At 40.3% G+C, this 16428-nt stretch overlaps 2 protein-coding genes across 2 annotated transcripts; both read left to right on the forward strand.

The window, feature by feature from the left end:
* Nucleotides 1-2689: 2689 nt before the first annotated feature.
* On the forward strand, nt 2690-3640 carry LOC122200622 (olfactory receptor 52D1-like). The gene has a single exon (XM_042906331.1). It carries the CDS (start codon nt 2690-2692, stop codon nt 3638-3640), a length of 951 nt encoding a protein of 316 aa, XP_042762265.1.
* A 10241-nt stretch (nt 3641-13881) lies between these two features.
* On the forward strand, nt 13882-14859 carry LOC122199392 (putative olfactory receptor 52P1). Its single transcript, XM_042904414.1, has one exon. It carries the CDS (start codon nt 13882-13884, stop codon nt 14857-14859), a length of 978 nt encoding a protein of 325 aa, XP_042760348.1.
* The last annotated feature ends 1569 nt before the right edge of the window (nt 14860-16428 follow it).

Here is a 16428-nt window from a genome sequence, read left to right on the forward strand (position 1 = left end):
GTATAGGCTTTCTGTCACTAGACTTGTACAAGCAACTTCTAAGTGACCACATTTCAGGATATTACATTTGGGAGCCAAGCATCATAGCATTATTAAATTATACATGCTTTGTAACTAATTTCTCAAATAGATGATAAGATTATATTCCTATGGTTTAAAAACCACAGGTATTTCCAGGATAGAAGTAAAAAATAAAATATTTATACCTTCTAAGATGGACTTTGAAATGTTTATAGTCACTTGCCATTATAATTTGATTGTTGAATTTTTAAGGGTATAAAAAATTACAATAGAATTGTGGTAAATTCTCTTTTATGGCTTAAAAATTTAAGCAAAATAACAATTTCATTAGTAATTAAAACTTATAATAACATTATAACCTATACAATTTATAGTTGTAGTAATCGTTAGCACGAAGTAATAAACTTGCAATAGCGTACGAGAAATGTATATTGCAATTAATAAAACAAACAAAATTAGTTGGTCTTTTAATAATACAGGTGGATGTGAATAGGGGATTGAAGGAAGGATATTCTTTTTAATTATTACAAAACTTTTTATCTTATCTTAGGTGTTTCCACATTCTAAAATTCTTTTGAGGTGAGAACAATTGGATGAAATTAATGTTAATGTCCCTTCTAAAAAAGAGGGTCTTTGAGATTCGAATTCAATAAGGTAAGAATGATGACTTTGACTTCACCTACAAGGATCTCTCATGGTGAGATGTCTCCAGTGAAAGATGCCTCTTTTACTCTTTTCTCCTTACCTATTGGCATAATCTCAATCTATGGCCCAGTCACTGCCAGAAACCTTCCCTGATTTACCTCACCTGTAAACCCCTGGTCTCTGACTTTCTACTTCCCTTCCCATGGCATGCTTCACTTGGAGACTTCGGGGAACACATACTTGTGTGGCTTCTGGTCTGACCTATCATATCAGAGCTCATACTGTAAAGCAGACAAAACAGACTAAGGCAATATATTTTATAATCCAACTAAATCACGTGGCCAATCAAGAAAAGAGATAAAAATTTATTATATAGATACATTAGGTTAGACTACATATGTACTGAAGAGCTAAATAAGATCATGTCTTGCAGTATATTGAGTGAAAAGAACATGATGGAGATCATAGATCTGGTGAGGGAAGATCTCGTCTGATCCATAAGGAAGACTTGCAAGAAGATATGCCATTCTTCAGACATGGTCACTTATAAAAGTCTGTTAAAAAATTCATTTGCTGGGTTCAATCCTTTATCTATTTGCCTATTAAACATTATTTATCGGTCCTGTGTATATAAAGCATTAATGCTGGTTGTAGAGAAAAAAATGAGATGCAATTTTCATAGCGTAATGGGGCAAGAGACATACACATAATTATAGAACAGTTTATATTTCCTAAGGGATGTATGCTGAAGATGTATGATGCCCTTAACACAACAGCAAGGACCCTAGAAGGGCTTCAACATATTCATGTTTTTTTAAAAATTTTTTTCAATGTTTATTTATTTTTGAGAGAGAGAGAGAGACAGAGAGACAGAGCACAAGTGGGGAAGGCGCAGAGAGAGGGAGGAAGACATGGAATCCAAAGCAGGCTTCAGGCTCTGAGCTGTCAGCACAGAGCCCAATGTGGGGCTCGAACTCATTATCCGTGAGATCCTGACCTGAGCCGAAGTTGGACGCTTAACTGACTGAGCCTTCCAGGGACCCCTCATGTGGGTTTTGAATGACTATTAGTAGCTTTCCAGGTGACCAATCGGAACAGCTATTCTGTGCCCCCAAGAAAGCAGTGTATGAAAAAGCATGCAGATGTGATTAAGCATGCTTTTGGACATTTCGAAACACTCAGATATGGCTGGAACATGAAATACATGATGGAGTGTGATGGTAAATAATATGAGATAGGTGAGCAAGAGCAAGAACAGAAACAAGAAGAGCTTTGCACATCATACCAAGATCCTAGCAGGAAATGCAGCACACACCTACATTAGGACATCTAAAGACAGTGAAATACAGAAACCATTTTCAAAGATGTGGGCAAGTGTAGGGAAATCACAAAGTCTTGTGAAGTTCCTGGATTAGTGACCGCGGGCACTATTATAGTCCTTTGTACTGAAGGGTTAAGAGGAGGACACGGTTAGAAGAAGAAACCAAATCCAGAGGGAGATAAAGCCAGTTTGCAGCAACCCTGCCAGGAGGGAGCTAAAGGAAAAAAAAATCCTGACCTGCCTTTAATCCTTTGTTGCTGTTTCCTATAGTCAAATCCAACCAGAAGTGAGAGAGCAGGGAAGTCTCTGGATGTAGTCCAGTGTCCCAGGACCAAGAACATGATGGAAAGTGGTGGAGGGTAGACCAGAGGAAGGTAATACAAGATATTCTGAACAGCATACACTAAGAAAGGTTATATTTGTATTATTGTTGATTATTTTCACATGATAGAATATTTCTACAGCAATGTAGAGGTTTCACTGGAAGATGCAAATCCTAGAAGTAGGCATATTAGTTACAGAGCTATTTTAATACCCCAGGAAAGAAATGAGAAAAGCATGAAGTGGAGTCGAATTGATGGGAATGAAAGAGAGGCAAGAAACTGAATGGATATGTGGGGGGAATAAATGACATCGAGGATGACTTGATTTCATTTTCTAACCACTTTTAGGAAGATAAAGCCTTGTGTTCTCTTCATCATTATGCTGTCCACATCTGTCATCAATAACACTGCCTTTCATCCTTCCACATTTATTCTACTTGGAATCCCTGGAATGCAAGATCAGCACGTGTGGGCTGCCATCCCCTTCTGCTCCATGTATATCCTTGCTCTGGTTGGTAATGGCACCATCCTCTACATTGTCATGACAAATAGAACTCTACATGAGCCAATGTACCTCTTCCTGTGCCTGCTTTCTATCACTGACCTGGTTCTCTGTTCGACCACATTGCCCAAAATGCTAACAATATTTTGGTTTAGGTCCCACATAATTTCCTACCATGGCTGCCTCACCCAGATGTTTTTTGTTCACACTATTTTTGCCACAGAGTCGGCTGTTCTACTGGCCATGGCTTTTGACCGCTATGTGGCTATCTGCCACCCACTTCATTATACATCCATCCTCAATGCCACAGTGATTGGGAAGATTGGTCTGGCATGTGTGGTCCGTGGCCTTCTCTTTGTTTTCCCCTTTGTCATCCTCATCAAACGTTTACCCTTCTGTGGACACCACATCATCCCCCACACTTACTGTGAGCACATGGGCATTGCCAAGCTCGCCTGTGCCAGCATCAAGCCCAACACCATTTATGGACTCACTGTGGCACTTTCAGTCACTGGCATGGATGTGGTCCTCATCACCACCTCCTACGGCTTGATCCTGCGGGCTGTGCTGCGCCTGCCCTCCAAGGATGCCCAATTCCGAGCATTTAGCACTTGTGGAGCCCATATTTGTGTGATTCTGGTTTTCTATGTACCTGCCTTCTTTTCATTTTTCACCCACCGCTTTGGCCACCAAGTACCTCCTCATGTCCACATTGTACTTGCAAATCTTTATCTCCTCGTGCCCCCTGTTCTTAACCCCCTGGTCTATGGCATCAATACCAAACAAATCCGCCTAAGAATATTTGGCTTTTTTATGGGAAGGAGGTAGCTAGACTGTCTACATACCCCAAGGACCAATGGGAAAAGTTTCATAATTAATCTTTCATCTTCTCTAGTACATCTTATCCTTGGACTAGAGGTTTCTGTTTCTGCTAATTCTAGCAAACCAGTATCATGTATTATCTGAAAGTTTCTGAAGTATTTAGAACAACACATTTATACTTGCTCAATCTACAGAAGACTATTTTCCTGTAAGGCTATTATGTGGCTCATTAATTGGCCTGTAGGTTTTGAGTCTTCCTAGGAAAAGGTCAGGAGGCATTGTAGTACTTTTGATAGTAAGAACCAGTAAATTACTCTATGTACAGAAAACTTAGGGCTGGAAAGAGGAAAAGTGATAAGAAAAGATCCACTTACTTATAGCTTCAAGAAATTGAGAATCACACACACACACACACACACACACACCACTGATTGATTAATTGATTGTCAGCACTTTCTTAGACCAAGAGTGTTTGTAATAAGAGTGTCAATGCGAGACCAAAGATGGCCATGGTAGCCCAGGTTCCTCTGTATCTGGGATCAGATTTAAACAGATGGAGATGACTGCTATGTAAATTATTTTGTGGACTACTATGGAGAGGTAGCCTGACCTTTTGTTTAAACTCATTTAGTCAATAATGCTTTGGGTATATACGAATTCCCAGGACACAGTTTCCTGCTGATCCTCACCAGGGTAACCCAGGTTACTCAGGCTTGACAAGTATCTTTCTCCAAATAACTGGCCTTCATGCCCTAGCACAGGCTTACCTTCCCTAGGAGCTGAGGTTTGTTACCTTTTTTTTAAGGTGCATTATAAATGAAAAATCTTGTGCACATCAAAATTTCCTCCAATGGCTAACTTTTGTGCAGCTTATATTAGAGCATTGAATAAGGCTTCTCTACAGAATTTTGTATTAGTCAGGTTTTCCAGGGAAATAGGACCGATAGGAGGTAGATAGATGATAGATGATAACAGAGGTAGATAGATAGATACATAGATAGATACATAGATGATAAAAGAGGAGATTTATTGTGGAATAAATTATGTACTAGGTATAATGGGCATTGAATTTCACAGGTGAATAAGGCACAGTGTGTGACTTTAGGAAACTCATGCTGTAGGGAGAGAAGAAGTTAAGTTAAAAAAGATTGGGACACCTGGGTGATTCAGGCATTTGAGCATCTGACTCTTGATCTCAGTTCAGATCTTGATCTCGGGGTCATAAGTTCAAGTCCTGTGTTAGGTTCTATGCTGGGCATGAAGTCTACTTAAAAAAAATTTGTTCCTACAATTTTAGAGACTGTGAAGTCCCACAATCTTCTGTCTGTAAAGTGGAGACCTGGGAAAGCCAGTGGTGTAATTCAGCCTGAGAATGAAGGCTTGAAAACCAAGGAGCCAATGGTGTGAGGCTCAGTATGAGATCTGAGACCCGAGAACTAGGGATGCTGATGTTCAAGGGAAGAAAACCGATGTCCCAACTCAAGCAAAGAGAGCAAATTCACCTTTTCTCTGACTTTTTGTTCTGTTCAGTCCCTCAATGGATTGGATGTTGCCCACCCACATTGGTGACTATTATCCTTACTTAGTCCACTGGTTCAAATGATAATCTCATCCCCACCTCTGAAACACTCTCGCAGACGTCCCACAGATAATGTTTTACTAGCTATTGAGGCATCCCTTATCCCAGTCAAGTTGACATATAAAATTAACCATCACAAATTCTTATTGGGTTTGTAAATTATGCTTGTGCTACATTATTTTTTAAAAGAATCAAGGGTATTAACTCCTTACTGAGTATATCATTTGCAAATATCTTCCCCTATTCAGCAGGTTGCCTTTTTGTTTTGTTGATGGTTTCCTTTGCTGTGCAGAAGATTTTGGATTGATGTCGTCTGTTGCCATGCACTCAAGAAAAAGTTCTCAGACACCAGACTAAGCGGACATACAGGGCTGCCTCTGCAAGAGAGCAGCAGCAACAGGGGTCTGCACAGTCTTTATTTTATGTTTCATAAGATATAGATATCAAAGAATGTCAAAGCATGGAAAGAAAACACAAAGAGCCTCCAGATATCAACCAGACACACATCCGGTGTTTACGTGAAAGCGTGCAGGGAAGATGTGCAGTTTCAAAGACTACCAGGCAGGTCTGTTTCTTAACTGGCTCCTGGGGGATCATGGAGCTCTGTTCTCATAATGCTATCACATTCGACAGCCTTGAGACCAGAACATAGCTGATGTTTCAGCAATTACCCCATTCTCCTTCCCAGGGCTTACAATACACTCTCTAGAAATAACTCCACAGAAGTCCCACTTTTTTTTTTTTTTTTTTTTTTTTTTTGCATTTGCTTCCCTTGACTGAGGAAACCTATCTAGAAAAATGTTTCTACTCTCTATGTCAGAGAAATTACTGATGTGATGGGGGACCATAAGGCAAGCTGAGGGCAAAATACAACCTAGCATACCCCCCATCCCAGGTGGGATATGTGTGGGATATGTGTGACATTCCTCAGGCACTCCTGGCTGCCCAAGGACAAAGGAAAGGACAGAAAATAAATGGTTAAACTGATAGAGTCTCCATCAGTTTACAAATACCTTAGTAAATTACAAGAAAAAGAAAATCTTATCAGTAGTCTAATCTCCAAAAACCTATAGACTCTATTTCCTGGAGCCCCACATCACCTCTCCATGGTGATATGGGGAACAAAGGCAAGAAGGAAATGGCAGGTAAAATTAAATTTCCTTATAACCTGTAGCCCATTGACAAATACTTGAGGCAAATACAGAGTTTAACATTTCTCCAGGAACTCCCCACTGTCTTAATGTTAATGCTTTGCTAGAGGGAAAAACAAATTTAGCTTGATCATAGGCCTTCAGTAATCTGTGAGTCTTTAGCATATAAAAGCCTCTTTGGAAACTTCTCTTCAAGTCCTGAGTATATAACCAGTCATTCTGCACAACCCCAGTGCAGCTCTTCCTGCCCATAGGTCCTGTCCCTGTGTTTTAATAAAATCACCTTTTTGCACCAAAGATGTCTTCAAGAATTCTTTTTTGGCCATCAGTTCCAAAACCCATGAACCTCACCATCACCCCAAAACCTCATCATATGTGATCTTCTAGGAGTTTTATGGTTTCAGGTCTCATATTTAGGTCTTTAAGCCATCTTGAGTTTAGTTTGTATATGGTGTAAGAGGATGGTCCTAGTTTCATTCTTTTGCATGTAGCTATCCAGTTTTCCCAGCAACATTTGTTGAAGATACCATCTTTACCCATTGTATATTCTTGCTTCCATTGTTGTAGATTGGCCATATTGTAGAAGGATTCTCGCACAGAGGGACGGGACATTGAGGCCTTTCTTCCCAGGAAGCAGCTTTATTCACGCTAGCAGGGATTCAGTGGGCTAAAACTCAAAAGGCTGAGCGCTGAGCAGAGCAGGGTATAGTTTTTATGCAATTTCTACTTCTTTGTCTCCCATATATGGTGACACATATAGTCTGATTGGATACAGTCCAAGTTACAGAATTGTGTTAGAGTTATGCATATGTGTATAGGAGTTGATTGGGCCACTTTGCCTTTCTTTGTTCTGAGAAGGCCTCCATCACATTCCTTAGGGAGGGGCTCTACCTCTATCACAATATAATCATGGGTTTATTTCTGGACTCTCTCTTATGTTCTATTGATCTATGTGTCTGTTTTTGTGCCAGTACCATACTGTTTTGATTACTACAGACTTGTAATCTATCTTGAAATCGGATTGTGATACCTCCAGCTTTTGTTCTTTTTAAAGATTGCTTTAGTGATTTAGGGCCTTTTGTAGTTCATGCAAATTTTAGGATTACTTATTCTAGTTCTGTGAAAAAAAATGTTGGTATTTGGATATGGATTGCATTAAATTGTAGAATGCTTGGGGTCTTATGGACAGTTTAACAATATTAATTCTTCTAACCCATGAGTATGGAATATTTTTCCATTTGTTTGTGTTATTAATTCCTTTCATCAATTTTTTATAGTTTTCAGAGGAAAGGTCTTTCACTTCCTTGATTATGTAAAGAACTTATAGAGTTGTGAAAAGTAAGTGAGATGATTCTCAGAAATACCAAATAAAAGCTGTGCTATCTAGTTAACAATAGGTTTACAAACTATTGGAAATATGTATGAACGCCTCCTCTTCCCACAATGGAGTCCCAAAACTTTAGACACTTCACTTCCTGATTCTTCTTCCCCTCTCCTTTTTGTGGGCTTTGCAATGAGCATGCACCAAAGAACTGAAGTCTCTGTGTCACCTCAAGGAATGTATATTTGTTCCAATCAGACTACTTTTTGGCCATACATGGGCATAGGTGACTTCTGAGTAACACTGTAACCTCTGTAGTACTCTGCCAAAGAGGAATCAGGGGAGGGACTTCACGCTAGAAGATTAATTGCTTGCTGTAACCTTCCTGAGTGTGCCTTTCCATCAGACACCCATTCTTGCAAGAATGTTAATTAGAGCCTCGCTTCACTGTGCTCGGAGTTTCTTCATCCCTTCTTTCATTGGGCCAGTAGGATTATTTCTCACAACAGCTCAATACCAAAAAAGCAAATAATTCAATTAAAATAAGCAGAGGACCTGAATAGGCCTTTTGTCAAAGACGTCCACATAGCAAACAGATACATGAAAAGATGTTCAACATCACTCATCATCAGGGAAATGCAAATCAAAGCTACAATGAGATATTGGCTCACAACTGTCAGAATGGCTAAAATAAAAAAAAAAAAGAAGAAGAAATATCAGGTTTTGGCCAGGATGTGGACAAAAAAGAACCCTCTTGCTCTATTGGTGGGAATGCAAATTGGTGTAGCACAGTGGAATACAGTATAGACATTCCTCAAAAATTAAAAATAGAAGTACTATACAATTCAATAATTCTACTATTGGATACTTACCCCCTAAAAAGCAGAAACAGTAATTTGAAAATGTTTACTGCAACATTATTTACTTTAGCCAAGATATGGGAGCAACCCAAATATCCACCCATAGATGAATGGCTAAAGAAGATGTGTGTGTGTATATATAGACAGACAAATAGATAGATATAGATATATATATAGATATGTATATAATGAAATATTACTCAGTCATAAAAAAGAATGAAATCTTGCCATTTGCAACAACATGGATGGACCTAGAGGGTATTATGTTAAATGAAATAAGTCAATCAGAGAAAGACAAATACCACATTGTTTTACTCATATGTGGAATTTAAGAAACAAAAATAAATGAACAAGGTGACATTAAAAAAAACATGCTCTTAAATACAGAGAACAACCTGCTGGTTTCTAGAGGGGAGGTGGTGGGGGAAGGGTGAAGCAGCTAAAGAGGATTAAGAGTACACTTATCTTGATGAGCACTGAGAAATATATAGAATTGTTGAATCATTATATTGTACACCTGAAAGGAATATATATAACATTGTATGTTAGTTATACTTTTTAAAAAATATAATTTATTGTCAAGTTGGCTAGCATACAGTGTATACAGTGTGCTCTTGGTTTTGGATTACTGTGATTCATCGCTTGCATACAACACCCATTGCTAATCCCAACAAGTGACCTCCTCAAAGCCCATCACCCATTTTCCCTTCTCCCCCACGGCCCCCCAGTCAACCCTCAGTTTTTTATGTGAATTATACTTAAATAAACCAAAGAATCAGGGAGATGGTTTGAATCAGGATTGGGAATATCACAATCTCTGTGTATATATATCTAAATATTCATAACCATGTATCCAATTCACCTTAGAAAAAAAATTTAAATTTAATGTCCATGGCATATGATAAAAACATAATTACACCAATGTATCCCATTCTGCATGCTCTTCTTATGAAATGATATTGACACTCCAATGAAAGATACAAGCTATGTTCCCTTCACATAAAGCTGGCTTTAGTGACTCACTTCCAGTGACAAGAATATGTTGGAAGTGATAGAATATGACTTACTTCTGAAGCCAGGTTGTGGAAAGAAATACAGACTTGTCTCTCTCCTTTCCACTGCCCTTTCACCTTTGCCCTGCTTCTCCCCTCTTTCTGGTTATTTCTTTTCTTTCATTCACATGTAAGTATTCCAATTTTCTTGAAATTGCCATGATATCATCTAGAGATGAAGAGAGATTAATGAGGATTCCTGGCTGTTCCAGCCTTTAGCTATTAAATTCTCCTGGCCCAGCCCCACACCCTAGAGTAAGCCAGTACCAGATGATTCCAGCCCCTTCTCTGATGTTAAGTAGAGCCAGTAGTCAAGATGTCCTCACCAGCTCCTAGAAGAAGAGAAACAAGCTGTCTTTACTGAGCACTGACTAAAATTCCACATTTGTGAGCAAAATAATGTTGGTTTAAGCTACTAAGTCTGGAGTGATTTGCTATACAACAGCCTAATCAAGCTGGAACGATGTCTAACTTAAACAATTTTCTATATGATTAATAACAATCTAATAAAACTCAGAAAATGCATCTCTACCCAATGCTTAAAATTACCTTCCATTGGTCAAACTGTAAGGTCTGAGAGAAAAGTCCCCAGGAGACCACCCTTACTTCAGATGCTTCCAATGAACTCAGAGGTCCCAGGACCTCCACCATTTTATAGCTGGCTATAAACTTGGGGGGGGGGTCATCACAATCACCATTGTGTTCAATAATGTATTAGACAAATTTACAAAATTCAGAAAAGCACTATACTCAGAATTAAAGTTTTATTATAACAAAAAGATACAGATTAAAATAGCCGAAGTAGGAGATGCATTGAGCAGAGTCCAGTAAGGGTTCAAAGTGTGAAGTTTCTGGTTGTCCTTTCCCTGTGGAGTCATGGATGGGTGTTAGCTCCTCTTGGTCACCATATGTGACTACACAGTGTTACTGCCAACCAGGGATGCTCATTTGAGTATTTGGTGTCCAGAATTGTTGTTGGGGCTTGATTACATATTGCTCATGTGGTGGCTTTTATTCTCCTGTCCCTCCAGGAAGTCAAGCTATACCTCTAGTCTTCAGCTATTGTTGAGGTCAGAACTGATATGATGTGACTCAAAACCCTCATCGTAAATCACACCAATAGACTGTCCAGTGGCCAAAGCCACCAGGCAAATTGAAGACACTTTTGTAAGACAGGACATTCCAGAGGTCTAGAGATCACCATCCAGGAACTGAAGGCTTCTGGTTATGTATTATGCATCCTGAGTGATGTGAGATATACAGATTTATTTATTTTTGTATAATTATATTATTTAATATTTATCTTTTCTCCACTGTTTTAAGTTATTGTCTTTATTGTATAATATATGGCATATATACTTGGGCATTTGTAATGATGCTATTCTCCTCAAATAAGCTGTCTTTTCCTGCAATTAGCTTCATTTTTTGCAACATTTTATAATACATTTTAAATTCTAGTAGGGCAGGGGTCCCTGGTTATATGATTTTCAATGATTTGTTCTTCCACTTAAATTTCAGAATTATTTTGTCAAGATTCTAATAATGAATCATTGAAATTTGTTTGGATTGGCCTTGATTTTATGAATTCATTGATGGAAAAAGCATGGCCTTCAAATATTGTTGGTTATTAGTTTTTATTAATGCAAGAAAACAAAACCATGTAAGATCTCATAAGCTAGGATACATAATTAGTTCCTATTTAAAAGAACTTAAAATTTTTTTGTTTATTCCTTTTTTGAGAGAGAGAGAGAGAGAGAGAGAGAGAGAGAGAGCATGAGCAGGGGAGGGGCAGAGAGAGAGAGAAAGAGGGAGACACAGAGTCTGAAGCAGGCTCTAGACTCTGGACTCTCAACACAGGGCCCAACGTGGGGGCTTGAACTCATGAACCGTGAGATCATGACCTGAACTGAAGTTGGACGCTGAAACGACAAAGCACCCAGGAATCCCAAGAAAGAACTTATTTGGTTCATTTATCATTAACTTATTCATTTATTTGACTCTTCTAATCCGACCACTAATGCCAAACATGGTGCTAGTGATTGGGATACAGGATTTGTGGAGAATTCCAACCAGCACCTTTCTCCATGAGTAGTGTGATTATCCAAAGAACAAGCTTAAAAGTTGTGACAGGTCGAGGATTCTGTGCAGTACTATGGCAGCACTTGATAGGACTTTAGGGACACTCTACAAGAAGAGATTCTTTAGAAGTTCTATGCAGAGGGGTGCCTGGGTGGCTCAGTCGGTTGAGCGTCCCACTTCGGCTCAGGTCATGATCTCATGGTCTGTGAGTCTGAGCCCCGTTTCAGGCTCTGTGCTGACAGCTCACAGCCTGGAGCCTGCTTCAGATCTGTGTCTCCCTCTCTCTCTCTGCCCCTCCCCCTATCATGCTCTGTCTCTCTCTCTCTGTCAAAAATAAATAAATATTTTTTAAAAATTAAAAAAATAATAATAAAAAAAAGAAGTTCCATGCAGGGAATTCACCGGACCATAGATGTAAAAGTGAGAAAGCAAGTCTAGGAAGAAAGGATTCTTTCTGGTTGCTACCTGTCATTGTCATCCATGAGGATCTCTCAGGGACAGAAAAAAAAAGAATGACTGATGCAGGATTCTGATGTGGTACCAGAGCACAGCTTTCTGCAGCGAAGGCTGTGTGGATATGACTATGAGCAGGTACCCCCATGCTTGTCTACATTTGTTGATGATTCTTTCTGTTGATGTATTGATTGTGCCAGGCCCTTCATTCTGCCACTCCTTCCCTCAGCCCCTGCTTTCCTTCTGCTGACACCTGACTTTGAACAAGTCTCCTTACAGGACCTGTCCTGTAGGCACAACTTGTAGTACCATTTGGACATCACAATTCAGAATACAGCCATCTGAGTCGACTTATGAATGGTCTTTCATGACTTTGAGAGTGGTTAGTACTGTCTTGTGCATTCTGCAATGGATGTGGAAGATTGTTTTGGACAAACTTTCTTCTTTTGACTTAATGAGAAAGACATATGCTATATCTGGACCTAGAAGTTGAGAGGATACTATAACACATGAGAGGGTATTTCACAAAATACCCTGGGGAGAACATCTAGGGTAAAGCCATTGGCCTAGGAAACACGTTAGAGTAAAAAACCTGGAAGACAATAAGGATAGATGGAGCTAGAGCTGCTAACATTTCACCAGGGTATCCAACAACAGGGGCTGTACCTCTGATGCCTTCAGGAGCATGACTACCCCAGTCATGGAGTAAGGTCCTACCGGCTTCCCACACTTATATATATCTGGGAAAGAGAGCCTTTGGAATACAAGCGGCCAGGACCTCCTCTACTTCCAGATTTAGCTTTAATTTCACTGTCTCCTCTCAGGCTCCTCCAGGACTGCCAAAGACTGGAACATGCCCAGAACTGCTAGGGTCAACCAGCCTCATCCCCTGGGAGCTTAGGGAAACCTCCAGGGTCAAGTTTATTCAAAATAGCAGTGGTGCCTTGAGAGTATGTGTTTGGGAAGGAGGGAGTAGCAAAGAGCTAATTCTGGGCACCCAGGGGGACTTTCCTTAGGTTACTTAAAGAGCCATACCATGGATTGTGCATGCTGAGAGTGACGAGTGGAGACATGCCGGGCACAGAGTGTGTTCCCCATGAGCCCCACGGATGTATGTGTAGATATAGCAACATACAGCCACACACACTCACACACACACATTTGAAGAAGGTGTCCAGGACCAGCTTCCCACACTCTGCCTGCCTCCTATTCCGGTAAGTGGTTCAGGTGAGGTGGCTTCGCACTTCCATCTGGTATCCTGGTCTCAGGTTCCCAGAGCCCTGTCACTTGCTTCATTCTTGGTCCTCACTGAACAGCTCTTTTGTGGACTTATTTCATCTTAAGTGGACTGAGAGTGGTTTTGAAGACTCTGTCACAGTGGTTGGTATTTCTATCCACGTTTGCCTCACAGGCTTCAAGTGACATTCTCTAAATGGATACACATTCAAAATTACACATAATAATTTTTGTGAAAATGATGTCTTGTGTGAATAATGATTCAGTTCATCATGGATAACACATTCAAAATGAAATATGTATTTGTCAGATGTTACACCACATTATTATAACTCTAACATGACAGCATTCTACTATACTACATGACATATGTTAGCTTGATTCCAGAATCATTTTTGAGTGTCTACACATCCCACCTTTTTAGTTTTCCATTTTGAAAACATTGATTCTTTTGGAATTTGAGGCTCATGAAGGTTTTTTTATTGTTCTTCTCAGGTATTTCCCCAAAGAATCACCATGACCGTTTGCAATGCATCCCTGGGTCACCCACCTTTCTTCATTCTCCAAGGCATTCCTGGGATGGAGGACAAGCACAGATGGATCTCTGTCCCCTTCTCTTCCATGTATTTCATCACCATCCTTGGGAACTGCACCATCATCTTCACCATCTGCACCGAGCGCTCCCTGCACAAGCCCATGTTCCTGCTCCTCTGCATGTTGGCCTTCACAGACCTGGGCATGTCCACTACCACCATTCCTAAGGTGCTGTGCATCTTCTGGTTTGGCCAGAGTGAGATCAGCTATGTGGGCTGCCTGGTCCAAATGTTCTTCATCCACTCCATATCAGCGTTGCAGTCAGCCATCCTGATGACCATGGCCTTTGACCGCTATGTAGCCATCTGTGAACCTCTGCGGTATGCCACCATCCTTTCCAATAGTCGCATTGGGCTCATTGGCCTGGTGAGTTTAGTGAGAGCCATCCTTTTCATTCTGCCCATGCCTGTCCTCCTCCAGAAGATGCCCTTTCGTGTAAATCACGTCATCCCTACCACCTACTGTGAGCACATGGCTGTGGTGAAGATGGTGTGTGTGGACACCACAGTGAACAGGATATATGGTCTGGTGGTGGCCTTGTTGGTTGCTGGGCTGGACATCTCAGCTATTGCTTCATCGTACGTGCTTATCATCCGGGCTGTACTGCGACTGTCTTCTAAGGAAGCCCACCACAAAGCAGTCAACACCTGCACCACACACATTTGTGTCATGCTTATCTCATACACTCCCTCGCTGTTCTCTTTTCTCACTCACCGCTTTGGTAGGGGAATTGCACCCCATGTGCACACCATTCTTGGGAACCTCTACTTCCTTGTTCCTCCAATGCTCAATCCTATTATTTATGCAGTGAAAACCAAAGAGTTTCGGGACAAATTGACCAAATACGGGTGCTGGAAGAAGGACCCTGTAACCATAACCCATGGTCAGAAGCCTGTCTGATCATCCAGCAGTAGTGGGTATGAAGAAAAAATGTTTAGTGGAGGCAGTTCCTGGGAGTATTGAGTAGTGATGAGATATGTCGTATTGGGCAGACTGACTGCCCCACTCTTGGACAGAGAGGCTATGTCACAGGAGACCTCCTTGCTGTCAGTAACTCTAAGGTCTAAAGGAAGAATCGTTCCCTATGAAGTTAAAATAATGACATATTCTCTCCTTTCTTGACATGCCAGTTGGGAAAATTATATTGATCATGTTTTTAAAAGCACTTTCAACAAAACACACAGAGTGCATAGAAAATAAGTTAGGATGCTTCCATATGGAGACAACATTGAGCAAAAATAACTGGCCCACCACTTTACCATGTAAGAGCAAGAATTATGTGGGTGTGAGCATGCATTTGTATTTGTTTGCTTCAGGGGAAACGGGGGATGGAGATTGGGGGCAATGAGAAAGGACAAGGAAGAGTAAATTAATATTTACAGTCACTGCTCTATTTTCTCTGCTAGTTCACCCTACGTTTGGGTAAGAGACTGGTTATTTCCATGAAGAACAAAGGAATATGCACAGGAGACTTAAGCTGCCAGTCTTAGACAGCTCTCAGAGGAAAAGGAAAAAGGAGAAGCTCCTGACCGTAAAGGTTTACAAGCATTGGACCTAATTTCCTATTTGTAGAAACTCCCAGAGTCAACTGTTCTGCTCCTCCGAATGAATTCACTGTTTGACAAGATTCTCTGAGAAAGAAAATATCTGAGAATGACCTGCTAATGGTCATAGTTATAAAAATCTGTTTTATACTGGAAACCTTTGAATGCAGACCTCTGTAAGGCAATTTCTGTGGGTGCCCAGCATGACGTCCTGAACAGGTACTCATGGCAGCTGTGGAGTTCAGGTCTTGTGCCCACGTGTGGGAATTCACTAATTCAGAGGATATCGTTTCTCGTTCTAGAAGGTTATTGTAGATATAATGGTGAATATTGTAAATTTCATGAAGCTGAAACCAGAAAGATTCTATTGTTGTTCATCATATTGTATAACTAATATATGAGGCAGAATTCAGTAAAAACGATACCTATGGTTAAAGCCACATGACCACTATTTAAGTGAGTCTTTTACAATAGTTTACCAGGAGGGAAAGAAATGAACCTTCTCCAGAGTGTTGTGCCTGCGGTAAGAAATAATAACAAATGTTTCCAGTATGCTGAACCGTTGGATACCAAGTGCTAGGACATTTCAGAACTTGAAATAAAGGGCACAGGCTTGAGGCGGAAAAAAAATGAGGATTGAACAGGAAGTGCCTTTTCTATGAATGGAAGAAATAGGAGCAGTAGGTTTGAGGAAGAGTCCTGCCTGTCTGGTTAGAGGACCAAGGTCAGATAGTTAATCCTCCACAAAACATAGACTAAATTCATACCAAAACTAAATGACTCAGCACAATGTCTTATGATTAGTATTCTAACTGACAAATAAGTAGCAGAGAGTGAACAGGTCTGAGGGGCCCATTAGCCTGAGGAGCTGTGGTAGTAGGAGGCTTTCGTTTTTGCTGGGTTCTGAGATTGATTTTCTTCAATC

This window comes from Panthera leo, chromosome D1, assembly GCF_018350215.1.
Source record: "Panthera leo isolate Ple1 chromosome D1, P.leo_Ple1_pat1.1, whole genome shotgun sequence".
In the NCBI taxonomy this organism is placed as follows: domain Eukaryota; kingdom Metazoa; phylum Chordata; class Mammalia; order Carnivora; family Felidae; genus Panthera; species Panthera leo.